Here is a 16,816-nt window from a genome sequence, read left to right on the forward strand (position 1 = left end):
GTGTGTCCCCATTTCAAGTTCCAAGACCACATGGGTTTTATCTAGAAGCATATGGCACTGAGAACAAAGACCTGTGACAGTTCCTGGGCCACAGAATGGTCTGACCTGGCATTTATAGTCATTATATGCCAGCTCTGTTTGTAATGGCCACTTGCTTTATTTGCAAAGAATGTAAGTTCAGTTGGGTAATGTTGAAGAGTCCAAATTTGTAGGAGTCTTATAAAGGATCTGGTAAATAAATGTCAACACAGGTGTGTACTGAGGGGGTCAGCAGAGTGGTGAGCTAAGATGTAAGCTCCTGTTTATGCTGGGGAATCAATTTGTTTTCTTCCTAACAGCTTTGAAGAGTCCAGCAGCATTCCATGAGCAGATAAAAAGCCTGGAGCGAGCCAGAGTGAGTGATTTCTCTTTAAAATCCTTACTTCTATGCTGTATCCCAGGCACTCGTACTTCTAAATATATCACTGCAGAACATGCATGATGTCTCCAAGACACCTGATATAGATAGCATATGTTCTGAGGTAGTTTCTTAGAGATTTTCAGAAAGTGTGTGACAGTTCAGTTTTCTTCCTTTAAAATCAGGAACTCTGCCAGAAAAGATAACTCAAGTCAATAAAGTGGTTGCTATAGGGGCTGAGTTTAATCCTCAGCACCCATATAAGATTAAGTCTGGACTTGTCAGAGCACTGAGGAGGCTGAGGTAACAAAGTCCCTGGTGCTTGTTGGCTAGCCAGTCTAACCAACCTGGTAAGCTCTAATTTCAGAAAGAAACCCTATCATGCACAGACCCCAAAAAGTGGAGAAAAAGACACCTGTCATAAGCCTCTGTCCTCTATGTGCACACACTCACATGTACACATAAGGATGCATCAACACACACACACACACAAATAAATAAAAAACAAAATGGTGACAGGTTTTATCCGTGTGTTTTCAGGGCTGCACTGACTAGCTTTTTACCAGCTTGACAAAAGCTAGAATCAACTGAGAAGAGGGATCAATTCAGAAAATGCCCCACCACACTGCAAGGCTGTAGGGCATTGTCTCGACTGATGACTGATTAGCAGAGCCCAGCCTGTTTTTGATGGGGCCGTTCCTGGGCTGGTGGTCCTGGGTGTTATAAGAAAGCAGGCTAGGGCATGACCAGATCTTTAACAGACAAACCAGGCAAGAGCCTCTGATGTGTATTAGCCCTGCAGAGAGACAAGGAAGCCATGCACTTCTGAAGGTCCTTGGCCAATTTCTCCATGGGTCTGTGTCACTGTGTTGCCTATGGACTGAGAGCACAGCTAAATAAGCATGGAACACTCAACTGTATTCTTGAGAGTGGCTCCTTTGTGGTCACACATCGAATGGGTGCTCAGCCCCATTATACAAGGCTTTCTTTCTGTTTTGCCGGGGGGGGGGGGGGGGGGCGGGGGAGGACAAGTTCTATTATGCAGTATGGAAATACAAATATTATGAAAATTCCTTATGACTGTCCCCAGAATGCGGTAAGAAGCTCCTAGACCTGTTGGTTGAGAATTAAATACAGGAGAAGGTGCCTGAGAATATAAACACAAATGAAATTTTATTTTTAATAATTTTGATATCTAAATAAATGTCTACTTCTCTAAAATATTAGCTTTATATACTCCTGGTGTTGGGGCAGATGCTGTGTGCGTGTTAGAGCCCCTGGGAGTCGAGCTTCTTTTGGATGTTGTGGGACTGAGTGCGGAGCTAGAGCCCAAGGTCTGCTCAGGGCACCAGCTCAGAAAGGATTACATCTTATGTGTATTTAAAGTTTATCTTAAAATTTTGAGCTTTTCTCAGTTTAACTATAAAACTCTATAAAGTATTTACTTTGTACTAATGTACTTCAAACCTCTGGATGATTTTGGAAGGCTACACTGTAAACTATGAGATAGATGAAAGTTCTCAGTACAAATTTCTGGTCATTCTGTCAAAGATACAACCGGGTATATAATTTATCTTTGAAGAAAATCTAAAACTACAATGAATTGTGAGCAGTACTTTTCTTTTTAAGACTGAGAATTTTCTGAAGCACAAGATCCGGAGCCGCCCAGACCGCTCTGAGCTTGTCAGGATGCATATTTTAGAAGGTAAGGGGGTTGTGTTTGCTGAAGGAAAGTGAGGTGCCCACCATTGTTCTTTATTCCCAATTTAATAACGCTTTACCCCACAGGCTTCAAAACTGAATCTCTGTGTAGAATACCGGCGGGGGAGGAGGGGGGTCACTTCATAAAGTGGTGCTTCTGCCAACCGCCTCCTAAGTCCACCTGTACTGTCCTTAGGCCATTAAGTCTTGTCTGTCTTCTTCTCTGTCTAGCTTGGATCTCACTGCTATCTAGTGAAGGTGGTGCCCACACATGTTGCTATTCCTCTTAAATACAACAGTCATGACTGTCTCTGACACCTCTGGGTGATCTAGTCTTAGCCCCTGGAGGTCAGACAACATTATTCCATTCCCGCAGAATCCGTGACTCACATGGCTGTCCTTCTCTCTGAGTCAGCCATCTTTATAGCCAGCTTCTCTGTCACAGATTTCCAGCCTTCTACTTATCCTATCACCTCCTATCATTCTGCTTTTGTAACTAATTTACTAAGCAAAAGTTTAAAAAAAAAAGCTTCATCCTTGGGCAGAATCACAGAAGGTGCCTGAGAAGCTTTAAGAAGAGTCTGGAACCTCTCAGACATTTATAGACAGTTGTGAGAGAAAAAGTCTGTTCTCTCTGGGCCTAGACAGAAGTCAAATGACCTTCACATGCAGGATGGTAGCCTGGTAGCTCAGACACTGGCAAAGATGGAGGTCTTCAAGAGCAATAGGTACCCATTTGAGAGCTGTGCTTCCACTGGCTAAATGCTAAGAACCAGTGGCCCAATAATGAGCAAGGCAAATCTTCATGCCTTCCTGTATCCTGTGCTTTAGGGGCAGAGAGAGACAGGGAACAAAACAGGTACCTAGGACTGAGAGACACAAGCTGATCCCTGCATTAGAATATGCTCTAAAGCAGTACTAAGTGCTGTACCGACTCCACAAGCGGAGAGAGTGTGCTCCTATGTGTCCTCCTTGGTCCTGAGCAGGAGGTGGCAGATGTGTGCCTTTCTCCACTATGGTTGTGTTCTCAGAAATCCTTTGAACTGAAAAATTTATCAGAGCAATGTTAGGTAGAGCCCTGAAGCTGTCAGGGATCAGTGACTTCAACAAGCCCTCCACTAACACAGCAGAGAACAACAAGGCATGTGTGCATGTGTGTTCATGTGCATTTGTGTGTGTGTGTGTGTGTGTGTGTGTGTGTGTGTGTGTGTACAATGCTGTCTATAGAGTCAGAAGGCAATTCTGACTCTAGAAGATGTCATTAATAGAATTAAAATAAAAAGAAATACATCTATTCAAAATTCTTGTTTATGAAAATAGAAGAAAGGAAGGCCCAAGGCTGGAGAGGTGGCTCAGCAATTAAAAGCACGTTGTCCTCTTACAGAGGACACTGTTGGGTTGCAATACTGTGGTCAAGCAGCTGACAGCCTCCTGTAACTCCCGCTCCACGGGATCCGCTGCTGTCTTCTAGCCTCCCTGACCACCAGACACTCATATGGGTCACACACACAAATGCAGGCAAATACTCACACACTTATTTTTTTTTATGAGTATATATTGAAAAGTGAAAGTTGAGACCTGAAGAATGAAAAGGAATGACCTTAAAACCACAGCCATATTTTGACATTAGCCTAATTTGATTGAATTGGTTATTTGACAGGTTAGAGTCTAAATTGTTTTCTGAAGTTTAACAGCAAAAATTGAGCCTTGGCTTCAATGGACCTGCTGGGCTCTGCTTCCTACTGCGGAAGGATTTCTTTGCTGCTTTCACTTAGACGGTATGAAAATGAGAAGAGAGAGAAACAGCAGGCTCTCCTACTGTGTGCTTCACAGAAACATTGAAAACATCAACGTAATTGTCTGCTCCTGCCCCCTGTCTATAGTGTTCCTATACAGTTCTGTGTGCTTCACCTCATAAGAGCTCAGAATTTGGAGCATTAGTTCCCCGCTTAACTTTTAAAACAGCATAAACATAGCTCAAGACCATGGGAGGGTATGTTAGTGCCTTACCACAAGCTCCAGAACTGACAGGATGAAGCAGAGGACGTGGGAGAGCTACAGTGGCTTCGTGTCTGTTGTAGCATCTCCATCACTTTAAGTATATGAGATGACAGTTCTGTGCACTGTAATCTGTGTAAAATGAGATTTTAGGTCCAGAATAAGCTCAAATTTTTAAGTATGGTAACTGACCCTAAGATACACAGAGATCAATCCAAGAATATGAATCATAGCTCTTCCCACGGAAGAAAATACACTTCTACCCTAAGATTCCGTGCCTCCTCCCTTTCTAGGAACTGCCTTCCCAGTGAAGCCAAATGAGAACCGTATACTTTTAGAGCTCTGGGCCACACTGGCCTTCCTGCTGTGTCTCCCTGATAACTTATATGTGTTCTAACAAATCTGACCTCCTCCTGTAGGCACTGATGGCAGTTCCCATTGCAGCTTCAGTTCATGGTGATTCATCCTTGGAGCTGCTATGTTGCATAGACAGGTAGCCAGCCCACTCTGAGCTACCACGTCTACCAAGCACTCTCAGCCATCTCAGTTACGTGGCCTGATAGGCACCATGGTTAAAGCTATGCTTCCTCTTCCAGAAACGTTTGCAGAGCCATCTCTTCAGGCCACACAGATGAAGCTGAAGAGAGCTCGGCTGGCAGATGACCTGAACGAGAAGATTGCTCAAAGGCCTGGTCCCATGGAGCTGGTGGAGAAGAACATCCTTCCTGTGGATTCGAGTGTCAAGGAAGCGATTATAGGCAAGAGTTCTAGCCTCAGTCTTCTGGGAGAAAGGAAAGCACAGGAGATTCAGATCAAACAGATCTGACTAAGATGCTAACGTCAGTCAAGGGTGTTGTTTCTGCATTAGCTAGAAGCTGATGGGCATCTAGTGGTTCCTTATTATAGATTAGGAAATGACCTCTGGTGCAGTTAGTATGGCCTCCTGTTTTATGTCAGAAGAATGTCTCATGCCATTATCACATCTCTAAGGTAAATTACTGTATTGCAACTGTTTCATTTCTACTCTTTCAGATTGGTAGGCTTCATTATGTCTATTAGAAAGATAATTAGTTTCACAGACAAGGAGAGTGGTCCATGGTTTCAGTGCACTAGAAGGGAAGTGGCATCTGTTTCACCACTCTTAACACTTGGCTGCTGCTGTCCATCGGTTCTGGGTACTTGAACAGGCCTGTGCATGCACAGCACTCTCCAGCACGGAGGCTCACCCATGTCACCACTGCACTGCTTCTTTCTATCATAGTTGTAGCAGGAAAGATGAACACTGGGACCCTAGTCAGCAGGTTTTTATACTGAGACACTAGTTAGTATGGCTTTTGTACCCCTGAGGACTTCCCACTAAGACCATGTGAGTTTAAACCGTAGCAGTTTATAATAACAAAATTCTAAAACCGTCAACGCTGAACACCTGGGAAGAGAGCCCAGCAGGGAGGTGTGAGTGTAGTTAGCTGTGCTGTTCTTTGAAATGGAGGCTGATTTGCAGAGGCCCCGTAACATGCCCACTTTCTCCTCTGTTTCCAGGTCAGGGTTTAAAAAAATAAAGTCTGTGCATCTCTTAAATATTACTCCGTTGAGAGGAGGGTCTTCTCTTTCCACACTTGCCCTGCTGCTATATTTTGAAAAGGAGGCTGTGTGCCCTTCATCCTGGATCACCCCTCCCTGCTGTGATATTCTCCAGTATCATCAAGAACCCTCCCCTTCCGTCAGGACTAGAGTGCTGCTGGTGCTCTGGCCCCTTGGCTAGCAAGTACATCACCCTGGGCCCATCCCCAGCACCACACAGAACAAAACTAACAACAGAGCACTCTAATCTCCTCTTCCTCCTACAGCAGGTAGCTGGATCCAAAGGTTTGATCTGACTGGAAGAACATAAAACTCCAAAGAGTGCATGATAGCAGTGTGGCTCCCCCTGGGAGAGCCCAGCTTTAAACCACCTCTTTAAACTCTTCCTTCTTGGTGAGCCCCCTGAGTGCTGTGGTTCTCTGTGCAGGTGTGGTGAAGGAGGACTATCCTCACACTCATGGCGAGTTCTCATTTGATGAAGATAGCAGTGATGCTTTGTCTCCAGACCAGCCAGCGAGCCAGGAGTCTCAGGGCTCAGCTGCATCCCCCAGTGAGCCAAAAGTCAGTGCCTCGCCACCTCCTGTGACTGCAAGCACTCCAGCCCAGGTAAGACCTTCCTAACATTCTTACAGACTATGGTAAGACAGTATTTTCACTAGGAAAAAAAAAAAAAAGAAAGAAAGTATTGACACTTCCTACGTGTGAGCCAAACACTAAAAATTCACAGCTGGTTCTCACTTAATAGTTCTGATAGATATACACACACATTATTCTAATCTTCTCTTCATTAGGCTCTTAGTGGTGTGAAAAGGCACCATGATTGCAGCAACTCTTACAAAGGAAAACATTTAACTGGGGCTGCTTACAGTTTCAGAGGTTCAGTCCATTATCATCAAGTCAGGAAGCATGGTGGCATCCAGGCACGAATGGCGCTGGAAGAGGAGCTGAGAGTTCTACATCTTGATCTGCAGGCAGCAGGAAAAGAATGCTGTACTTACCATGGCAGGAGCACCTAAGACCTCAAAGCCCACTCCCAGTGACACACCTCCTCCAACAAGGCTACACCTCCTAATAGTGCCACTCCCTAGTACCCAAGCATTCAAATCCAAGAGCCTATAGGGGCCATTTTTATTCAAGCCACCACATCTTCTTAGAACACTGACAGATATAATCTAATGTAACTAACCTGTTTTCTATCATCTGAACCATTTTTAAGGGGTCAAATATATTCTCACAGTCTTGGAGCAGATCTCCATGGCCCCTTCACCTAACAGCACTGAAGTGCCACAGCCTTTCACACCTCCTCCACTCCTGTCTCGTCGGCTGACAGGACCTGTCCTACTACCTGTCTCTATGAGTTTGACTCTTTAGGTAGCTCTTAAAATGGGATCAGACAATGTGTATCTTTTTGTGACTGGTTTACCTCACTTAGTATAATATCCATAGTCCTAGCCATGGTGTGGCTGGGCCATGCAGAGAAACCATGTCTTGAAAACAAAGACCGTGTTGTATTAGAGTTGAACTGCTCCATCATCCAGTTAAGCAGCCGTGTGGTCAGGCACTGCGGCCAGCTCCTGTTGTTTACTTTTGTGTTTACAGTAAGATGCCATTGTCTTCACTCCCGCTTGCTGATTACAGTTTTTGGCTCTTGCCTGATTATTTCTTTGGCTAAATTGCCAGATAATGAAGTAGGCCTTGGTGTAAGGGACAGTTTGAGTGGACAGGATGTGAACACCTCAGAGACTAAAAATGCATTTTCTTCTGTCCTTCGCTTGTGAACATATTCTTGTTAGAAAGTTGTCTTGAAGCATTTCTTCATTACACTCTTCATTGTAGTACAAAATACATATTCTGCTTGTGTGTTGTCTTTGGTGAGAATAAAGAACTCTTGACTATAGAGGTAGACCATGTAGAGTTGGGAGCTAGCAACTTTGTGGGGTGGTAGACAATTTAGTGTATATTTGGAGGGCAGACAACTTAGTGCATGTATATGTGGAGGAACTTAGTCTGTGTGTTATATGCATGTGTGCACCCAAAGGTTTTCAATAAGGGCTGACTTAACTAAGGTCTCTAAATGACTGACTGGAAAATCTATAGACATTTGTATTCTTATATTTAAAAGTGGTCCCATCAGAGATGGTATGGGTGGCGACAGCCCAGATCCAGACTCACAAAACAGCAGTGTCTGTGGCCCACAGTATTTCTGGAACCTGGCCCTGTCTGTGGCCCACAGTATTTCTGGAACCTGGCCCCGGGGAAAACTGAGGGTTAAGGAGCAGCACACACTGAGGTCTGAGCAGATGGAGAAGGGGCGCCCGCCCTACTGTGCTCTCACATATTTGCTTCACCCTGGCTGAGGCTTTAAAAATAGGCCTAAAAAGAATGTCAAGAATGTAAGTAAATAAACTTTAGAAAAACATTTTACTTAGTCATTAGGGTTACTTTCTTGCTTCTGTCTGATTAGATCAAGTTGGTGAAACAGCTATTCACATGGCTATTATAACAGAATTATCACTTCAGCTCTCTGAAATTTGTTGCTTGAAGCTGTGATGGTTGATCCTTATTACCAACTTGATGAGCTTTGGAGTCAGGTAGGAGATCTAAGCAAGAGTATGTCTGCTGAGGGTGTTTCTCAGAGAGGCTTAACTGAGTACAGGACACCCAGGGTGGTCCTACATGGGATGGATCCCACTGAATACATCAAGAGAGAGGAGGAAGCTAGGCTAGCTCAGCCTTTGTCTCTTCGGCTAGCAGATGTGTGCCTGTAGCCTCCCACTGCCATGCCTTCTCCACCCAGTATGTCAGAGCTGGGAGCCAGAATAACCCTTCCTCCCTTGGAATTCTAGGTAGGTGTTTGGTCACAGCAACAAGAAATGTATGTGCCACAGCGGCTCTTCTGGCAAGAGAGATTCTGTCCTCTCTGTCATTGACCCTGGCAGCCATGCTACCTGATACCTGAGAACAGGAAACCTTAAGTAGGACTGTAAGTAACACTGTCAGGGTTCTGTTCTGTCTTCATTTTTTTAAATTTAAGTTCAGAAGCAAGCCTTGTATCAGTCAAGTCAAGGATTTTTATATTACCTAGAATTGGTAACTTTTATTTTGACAATTTTTAACTTTATTGTATTTGGCCAGGTTTCTTAATTTCTTTTATTAGTTCTGTTTCTCATGACTATGAGCAAGTACCTGGCAAGAAGCTACTTAACATCCTTGTTTTGCCTTGTAGTTTGTGAGAAAAAAGTCTAAAATGGCAGGACAGGCATGGCAGCAGGAAAAGTGGCTCTTCAAGTTGCATCTGCAGTCTAGAGAACAGTGACTAGGACGTGAGCCAAGCTAGAAAACCTTGGTGCCCACCCCCAGTAACCTAAACTATCACCTCCAACTTGGGACTAAGCATTGGGAGCCTGTGGAGGGCATCCCACATTCAGATCACAGTGCTCAATACATGTATAAAATCTACTACGGTTTACCTACCCTAATATAATTACTCCTACATTTACCTCAAGGGACAGGGTCTTAGCATATTGCTCCTCACCAGCTATGAGACAGTGCTATCATCACTCATTTTATCATAGAACCACAGAATATACAAGCCAAACACAGCATACTGACTTAATGAGTGAAGCACCTTACCTTGCCGTACCTCTGCCTTCCCACCAGCCTAAGGCAGGACAGTCATTGAAACCACAGATTAACACAGACTAACTAGGTATTTCTCTCAGCTTTAGAACTCATTCCATACCCAAAGATCACGTACAGCAAATGGAGCCCAACTTGTTTTATGCTTTTAGGCATCTCATGAACATTGGGAAACTGTAGAAAATCCGTTTCCACATGTGGGTGCCAGGGGCTTACCTAGTCTCTTTCATCTGCACACTCTTAGAAATTTCTTAAGCCCTTTAATCATCTATTATTTTAAAACACCATGATGGTCAACTATAAGCCTGGTCTTGTAGGACTTGTTTGAATTCCCAAAGCCTGGTACGTTGAGAAGGAACTTTGTTGGCCAGCTGCTCTGGTGAGCAGTTTTTCAGAGTCTTTTGCCCTTTTCACTTTGTCCCCTGCTTCCAAGCTACCACGAGGTAGCAAGCTGTCTCCTCCATACACTTTCACCGGAATGGACTTGTGCCAAAGTAACAGGACGTGTGAAACCACAGCCTAAATACACTTTTCCCTTAACTAGGTTGATTATCTCAGGCAATTTGTCATAGTAAAAGCAAGCTAATCAATACAATCATATATGGACAAATAAAAAACTATTTCAACCTTGATTTCTAACTCTGTTTTTATGCAGAATTTAAAATTTTAAATCTGTGGTAATGACGATATGGTTTACAACAGTGTTTGCTCTTACTAGTAGAAAAGAGAGCTGAGGATGGGTGTACACCTCTGTATTCCCACCCTCAAGAAGCCAAGACAGGAGGATTGATGCCTTCAGGTCTGCCTGGTAGACATGGGGATGCCATAAAGCAACATCTCTGTCTGTGACAATTTTGTGCATAATTGGCATAGTAACCAAAGACAATGCATTGAGAAAGTATGTAGAAAGAGAGAAGAGAATCAGGTTATCACTACAGAAATGTCAGCCGAGCATGGAAGCCCTATCATAACCTGGTAAGGGGCCCTTAAAACCATCATGAACTTAAAAGAATACAGTATTGTCAGCCTCGCCCTTTCCGTATTTTTTAACTTGTTATTAATTAAATTCTTCTTTTGATAATTTCATATGTATATATAATGCATTGGTTTTAAAACTTATTATGAAGCCAGAGAAGTCAAAATAATATGGTGCTAACATAAGAACAAGCACACAGCCAAGTAGAATCTGTCAGAGCCCACTGAAATAAGAGCCTAGAGAAAAGAGCCCTCTTGTATGTGGTGATGTACTCCTTGACAAAGACACCAAGATCACCAAGAAAAACTACTTAGGCAACTAAGGCAATGGTATACTACTGTGCTAGTAAGGCAACAGTATATCCATAAGCAGGAGAGTGAACCTGAGTGTGTTTCTTTCCTTACAGTCCTACACAGAATGAATGTAGGACTTAGCAGGAAGACCTGCATGTGAGCTCTGATACTGGGACAGACATGGGAAGCAGCACAGGAGGGTCATCTCGACCTCATATTTGCCCTGTTTTGGGTCTTGAACACAAGATCCGGGCAACAAGAGTAAAGGTAGATAATTAGGTCTCATCAAAATTAAGAAGGGCTGAACAAACAATCTTATCACCAGAATAAAAAGCCAACCCACAGAAAGTAAAATAATAATAAATAAAGCGAACCCACAGAATGAAGAATTATCTCTGATATACATAAAGGGCATCAAGAAAACAGTATTCAAAAATTGGTGCAAGACTTGAGTGACATTTCTCTAAAGAATTATGTCAACTTGACACAAACTAAAGTCATCTGAGATGAGAGACCCTCGATTAAGAAAACACCTTCATAAGACCAAACTATGGAAGCAAGCCTGTAGAATATCTTCTTATTTAATGATTGATAGGGAAGGCCTAGCCCATTTTGGATGGGGCCATCCCCATCCCCGGGCAAATTCTGTAAGAAAGCAGGTTGAACAAGCCCATAAACAGCACTCTCCCTGGCCTCTGCGTTAGCTCTCGCCATCCCTGTTCTGACTCCTTTCAGTAATGAAAACCAATATGGACATGTGAGCCAATTAAACCCTCTCTTCCTTTAGTTGCTTTAGCCATGTTTTGTCACAGCAATAGAAATGCTAAATAGGGTAGAATGCAAGGGGCCAATAAAATATGATGGCCTTTGTTGTTTCATAATTGTTACATAAACAACACACATAGCATAAAATAATCATTAAGGAAACATAAAGCCACAAAATGCTTACCACATACCCAGAAAATATCACATTCTGGCAAGTGTGTAGAGAAATTAGAATTCTTGGGTATTATTTACAATAGTTAAGTGTAATTACATAGTAACTGTAGAAAATGATGTCTTAAAAATACAATCTTATGGGGCTGGAGAGATGGCTCAGCGGTTAAAAGCACTGACTGCTTTTCCAGAGGTCCTGAATTCAATTCCCAGCCACCACATGGTAGCTCACAACTATCTGAAATGGGATCTGATGCCCTCTTCTGGTGTGTCTGAAAGCAGCTACAGTGTACTCATATGAATAAAATAAATAAATACATCTTTAAAAATATATACACAATCTTACTGGGCCAGTGAGATGGCTCAAGTGAGTAAAGGTATTTGCTGCCAGGTCTGATGATATAAATTCTTTCCCTGTAGCCTGCATAGTAGAATGAACAAAGTGGCTCCCGAATGTTACCTCCCAGCCTCCACTGACTGCATGCCCACACACTTACACAGAGAAACTAATTAAATAATGTTTAACACAGAACTTAACCAATAACCCAGCAGTTCTGTTTCTGAGTTGAAAGCAGGAAGTGGGATGTTGTGGCACACACCTATAATCCAGTACTTTGCAAGCTGACCTGGACCTTATAGTAAGACCCTGTCTTAAAAACAAACAACCAAAAAGTTGAAACAAAGAATTAGAACATATATATTCTGTACAATATACATACCAAGCATTCATACTTGTTTCCTGAGGACAGTATCTCGTGGCAACAGAAAAAGAGCCCTAGTGTGCACCGTGGCCGAATGCAGAAACAAAAGCTACCCTTAGGAAGGAAGGGGTTCTGCACCAACCTCAGCATGAACAAACCTGAGCATCATGCTAAAGGAGCCAGCCAATCACGAAGGGACAGACATGGACTGTGTCACGCCATTGAATTCATAGACAGCAAATAGTGCAGTAGTTACTATGAGAAGAGAATGGGGCTCATGGAAGGGTGGAGGAGACACCAAGGGTGCCTCTAAATGTGCTTAGTCTTACTGATGTATGTGTATATGTCTGTTGGGGCCCAGCTCCTCTAGAGCTAGTTTCAGGCAGGAATAAGCCACCCAGGCTGGTGGTGAGACCCAAACTCAGACCCTCTGCAGGAACTGTTTGGGTTCTTAACCACTAAACTGTCTCTCCAGCCTCACTTCTGTTTATAGTTTAATGCACACACTTTTTAAAGCAGCACTATATACATGTACCCACACCACCATAGGTACATTAGAAAGCAGACACTGGCCTAGGACCCACCAGCTTGTGCTGGTGTCTCTGTGTACTTCTCATGTTCTCCCAGCACTGGGATTACCGAGGCATGCTGTCAGACCTTGCTTTCTTTTTTTTTTTTTTTTTTTTTTTTTTTTTGCATGAATACTCGGTTTCCAAACTCAGGTCCTCGTGCTTACGTGGCAAGCAGTCCCCCAGCTGAGCCAGTCCCCAGCCCCTGGTGATTTTTTTTTTTTTTTTTTGATGGTGTTGGGATGAAAATGAAGATACCAGCAATCATGATCTATACCCTGTGGTGGGAATAGTCACCCTGTGGAATGGAAAGTCAGGTCTGCAACTTCTGTTTATTCTTTAGTTTCCTGTATCATTAAAGGTAGAAATTCACAAGATGACTGTGGGTTTCAGTGTCATTAGACATTCACCTAGCATTCTTTCTAAGGTTATGTCATATTGCTCAGAGCAGAGAAAGTGTCCTTTGTGACCTGCATATTTTCAATCCTTTTAGAACATGGTTATTTCAGAACCCTGGCACCTGGATTCTTTGGAGAGTTTACCTAATTGGAGCCTAACACCTAGACATGATCTGGGTGTCATTTGGGGAGGATATTTTGGGTCCTTCTGAAGACATGCTACAAAGCCTGACAGAATGCCTGGGCCACTCTGGATCTCTTCTGTCAACTTGTGCATCTTCTCATTAGGTACAGCGAGCAGCCACTGCATTTCAGTGGAGAACAGTCACACTGAAGTAGAGATAATGAGAAGACAGCATCTGCTTTAGAGGCTAAAGGAGGCACAGCCTAGGGATGTAGGTCAGAAGACATCCTCACTAGCATCCCCATGCTCTGATGACCCTTCAAGTTGTTAACACTTTACTCTCAAATATATCATGACTGCCTGTGCTGGTCAGCACACAAGGCAGAATGTGTGAACATAAATATGTAATTCAAAATTTAAGCATTTGCTTCTACTTCATATACCAATTATACAAGAGTCAAAGACTGCTCCCTGTAAGACCACCCAGAGGTACTTCTCTCTAGATAATAACTAATAACATAAAGCCATGTCCCGTAAGGAAGTGCCACCTTTTACTTGGCTGGCCACAGGTTTGTCAAGGAGCCAGACATCTTAGTATTGAAGAACACAGGACAGGTCCCTAGAAGCCATTTCTGGATGAAATGAAACTGACCACAGCTTTCTTTACAGAGCTCCTTACAGTAACTTAACATTAATAATCCTAAGCTGAAATGAATAGCAGGAGCTGGCCTTAAGGAGAGAGCTGTGGACTTGTGCTCACACTGGCACAGCTGGGCTTGAGGTTGACTGCTAAGGAAAAGCCACAACAGCACCATTCATCAATTAAACAAATGTTTATTGCTTATTCACACCAGGTTTCATAGTTGTTGTTGCTAATAGTATTCCAGGTTTTCAGGTTGTTTATTTTAAGGAAGAAAAAAATAGTTTGCTATTTTAAATACTTCCACAAGAGAACTGATTTTGATTGTTGCTATAATGTATTTGAGGGTTGTTCAAGGAACTGAAAGGACAGGTTTGGGTTGTCATTCCTGAAGTCGAGGCCATAGCATATGGCACTGACACATGATGGTGACACTGTCACATGTGAAGTGAAGTACTAGTGAGGAGTGAGACCTTCTGCGGCTTCTTCTGACTTCCACCTCACCCCAGCTCCATGCTGCTGCTCCCTGGGGAAGACAAAGCCCAGCATCTATCAGAGAAGCTCCAGGCTGCAATGAGACAGTCTTCTGGGAATATGTTATTCAGCTGCTCTTTTGAAAGACACAATGTATGTGGTCAGTTAGCGTCAGCTCCGAGGAGGCAGAAGTCTGAGGTGTGCAGCACAGTGAAGGCCCTGGGGGTGACAAAAGTCTTCACTGAGATGCTGCCAGCTGCAGGGGGACAGAGCACGTCCATTCTCTGAGAGGCCAGACCCTGTCTATCAGGAAAAATGCCATATATTGTTTTGGATATTTTTATGAGTCTTGAATTTTTTTTCCAAAAATAAGGATGGTTCTAACCATATTTTTGAGGGGAAAAAAACTTAAAACCACTGCCATCTCTCAGTCTAACCTTCCTTAGTCTCAGGTACCCATTGCTACAGAGGTAAGCACGTAAGTAACGTGCTTCGTCAAGATGGAGTCTGTAAGTGCTTTGGACCCTAGGCACAATAGGATATTTTTCTTTGTTTCATGGTTGTAGACTTGTTTTTATTTTTAACATTTGTAAGATTTTATGCATTTATAGAATTGTGTAACTTACCCCTCCTTTCCTCCTTCGAGCCCCTCCAACCCCCCTTTCAAATTGAGAGCCTCTTTCTTATGCTTTATCATTACTACATATATGTATATGTGTATGCTGGTGTGTACAAACATAAAACCAACCTGCTGAGTCCATTTCTGTTGTTTCTGTGAGTGTAGTTTGAGGCTGACCACTTTGTACTGGATAGTCAGGAAGGAGTATTTGGTAATTCCAGTCCTCTTACAGTCACTGATCTCATGACCTTTTCTTTTTCTGCCTTTCCCAACAGTTTACCTCAGTGTCCCCAGCAGTTCCTGAATTCTTGAAAACCCCTCTAACTGCAGACCAGCCTCCCACAAGGTCTACAGCTCCCGTGCTCCCTACAAACACTGTGTCCTCAGCGAAGTCTGGCCCAATGCTGGTGAAGGTGGGTACCCAGGACTCCACTCAGTGGCTCTGTCTCAAGCCTATGGACACTAAACAGATCTTGTGTCTTCACCTCCCACATGCTTTTAACCCAGTCCTTGAAAACTAAACTGTAGTGCTTGATAGGCTGAGTCAACACATGACCTGTCCTCATGGTAACAGAAAAATGGTAAGAGAGCTTGGCTTGCATGAAGTCGTGTGCTGTGAGGTACACTTCAGGAATCCTTCCGTCAGCAGCCCTGCCCACTGAGCACGCTCAGATGACTTGCCTCAGCACTGGAGGTACAGCCTCACATAGGTGTCTTTTATGACAGCCAGCTTTGGGAATAATTTATGCACAGAGTGAAGAATCTCTCTGGTATCCAGGTGTGTGCTGCTCAGAAACTCTGGAAAGGTTTGGGTTAGCCATTTTGGCCAGAAGCACTTGGTATGATCTCCAGGAAGCCCAGTTCATGGCACTGTTCCCCAAAGTGCACTTGGCTGAAATAATTCAGTTAGAATAGCTATCAAAGGCAGGGGTGGGGGGGAACTTAACTTTATAGTACATTTTAAAATTTCTTAAAGTCCTATAATAACATGATAGGAGAGCAAGGAATAATTTAATCATTTTATAGGTAGTTCTTCCTAAAATTGGCAGCATACGTGTCTCAGAGCTCTTGAACTATGTAGGATATTAGTGTTAGCTAACCTTGCAGTCATGAAGAAACTGATCCTCAAATAGGTTAAGAAGTGGCGTGGCCAGAAAGGTCCAGTCTCCCAGGTTCTACTCCAGCCTTTTCCTGCCCTGATGGTCAGGCAGCACTCAGTTATAGGGCAAAGGCATGCCTTTCAGATGAGTAACGTCTTCTCTCCCACCTTCCCACCAAGGCTTTCTGAGGCAGTGGGAGTCTAACTCCAGTACTGGAACCAGGAATATCAACAAAGTCACTTCCTAACAGATGTTGCAGTATCTCCACCCCCCTGTATCTCTGAATGGCACTAAAAGAGCCAGGATGCTAGACTGTCCTTGTCACCTCTCTCCTCCTCTGCTTCCCTAGTGTCTCCTTTTAGGAAGGGCTTTGACTCTGGGAAAGAAGCACCAAGGATGACTGTGTAGTCCCAGCGCAGACAGAGGGAGGGGGTCCATCAAGGACTCCCGCAGGGAGGCTTGAGTGGTGTGCTGGAGGGGGTGTAATAGCTGAGCAGGCTGAAAGGCAAGTTACAGCCTTGCCAGTTTCTATGGGGTACCTGCTCCCACCACAGCCACCAGCTTCAAGTGCACTGTGTGATGTCCCAAGCACAGATTTATGGAAAGGATGCACACTGAGCTCTTGTGAATCAAGCAGCCTGTTCCATTAGCAGTTTGTAACCCTGCTATA

The 16,816-nt window shown here is 43.6% G+C and overlaps 1 protein-coding gene and 1 long non-coding RNA gene across 12 annotated transcripts in view; one reads left to right on the forward strand and one right to left on the reverse strand.

The window, feature by feature from the left end:
• The window catches only part of Mrtfb (myocardin related transcription factor B), a 161,474-nt gene that overhangs the window by 123,446 nt on the left and 21,212 nt on the right, over nucleotides 1-16,816 (forward strand). For all 7 annotated transcript variants that reach the window (XM_006522109.4, XM_030249105.1, XM_006522108.3 and 4 more), the window contains 5 exons: nucleotides 339-394; nucleotides 2,027-2,102; nucleotides 4,693-4,854; nucleotides 6,105-6,283; nucleotides 15,322-15,459. In XM_006522109.4, the coding sequence (XP_006522172.1) occupies nucleotides 339-394; nucleotides 2,027-2,102; nucleotides 4,693-4,854; nucleotides 6,105-6,283; nucleotides 15,322-15,459 (611 nt within the window). The remainder of the gene's footprint in view (nucleotides 1-338; nucleotides 395-2,026; nucleotides 2,103-4,692; nucleotides 4,855-6,104; nucleotides 6,284-15,321; nucleotides 15,460-16,816) is intronic.
• Nucleotides 12,884-16,816, reverse strand: part of Gm15738 — a 30,109-nt gene continuing 26,176 nt past the window's right edge. For 4 of the 5 annotated variants that reach the window (XR_003951943.1, XR_384686.3, XR_384685.3 and 1 more), the window contains one exon: nucleotides 12,884-14,646. This is a non-coding gene — a long non-coding RNA (predicted gene 15738). The remainder of the gene's footprint in view (nucleotides 14,647-16,816) is intronic. The other variant, XR_003951942.1, reaches the window with a different exon arrangement.

This window comes from Mus musculus, chromosome 16 (genome assembly GCF_000001635.26).
Source record: "Mus musculus strain C57BL/6J chromosome 16, GRCm38.p6 C57BL/6J".
NCBI lineage: Eukaryota > Metazoa > Chordata > Mammalia > Rodentia > Muridae > Mus > Mus musculus.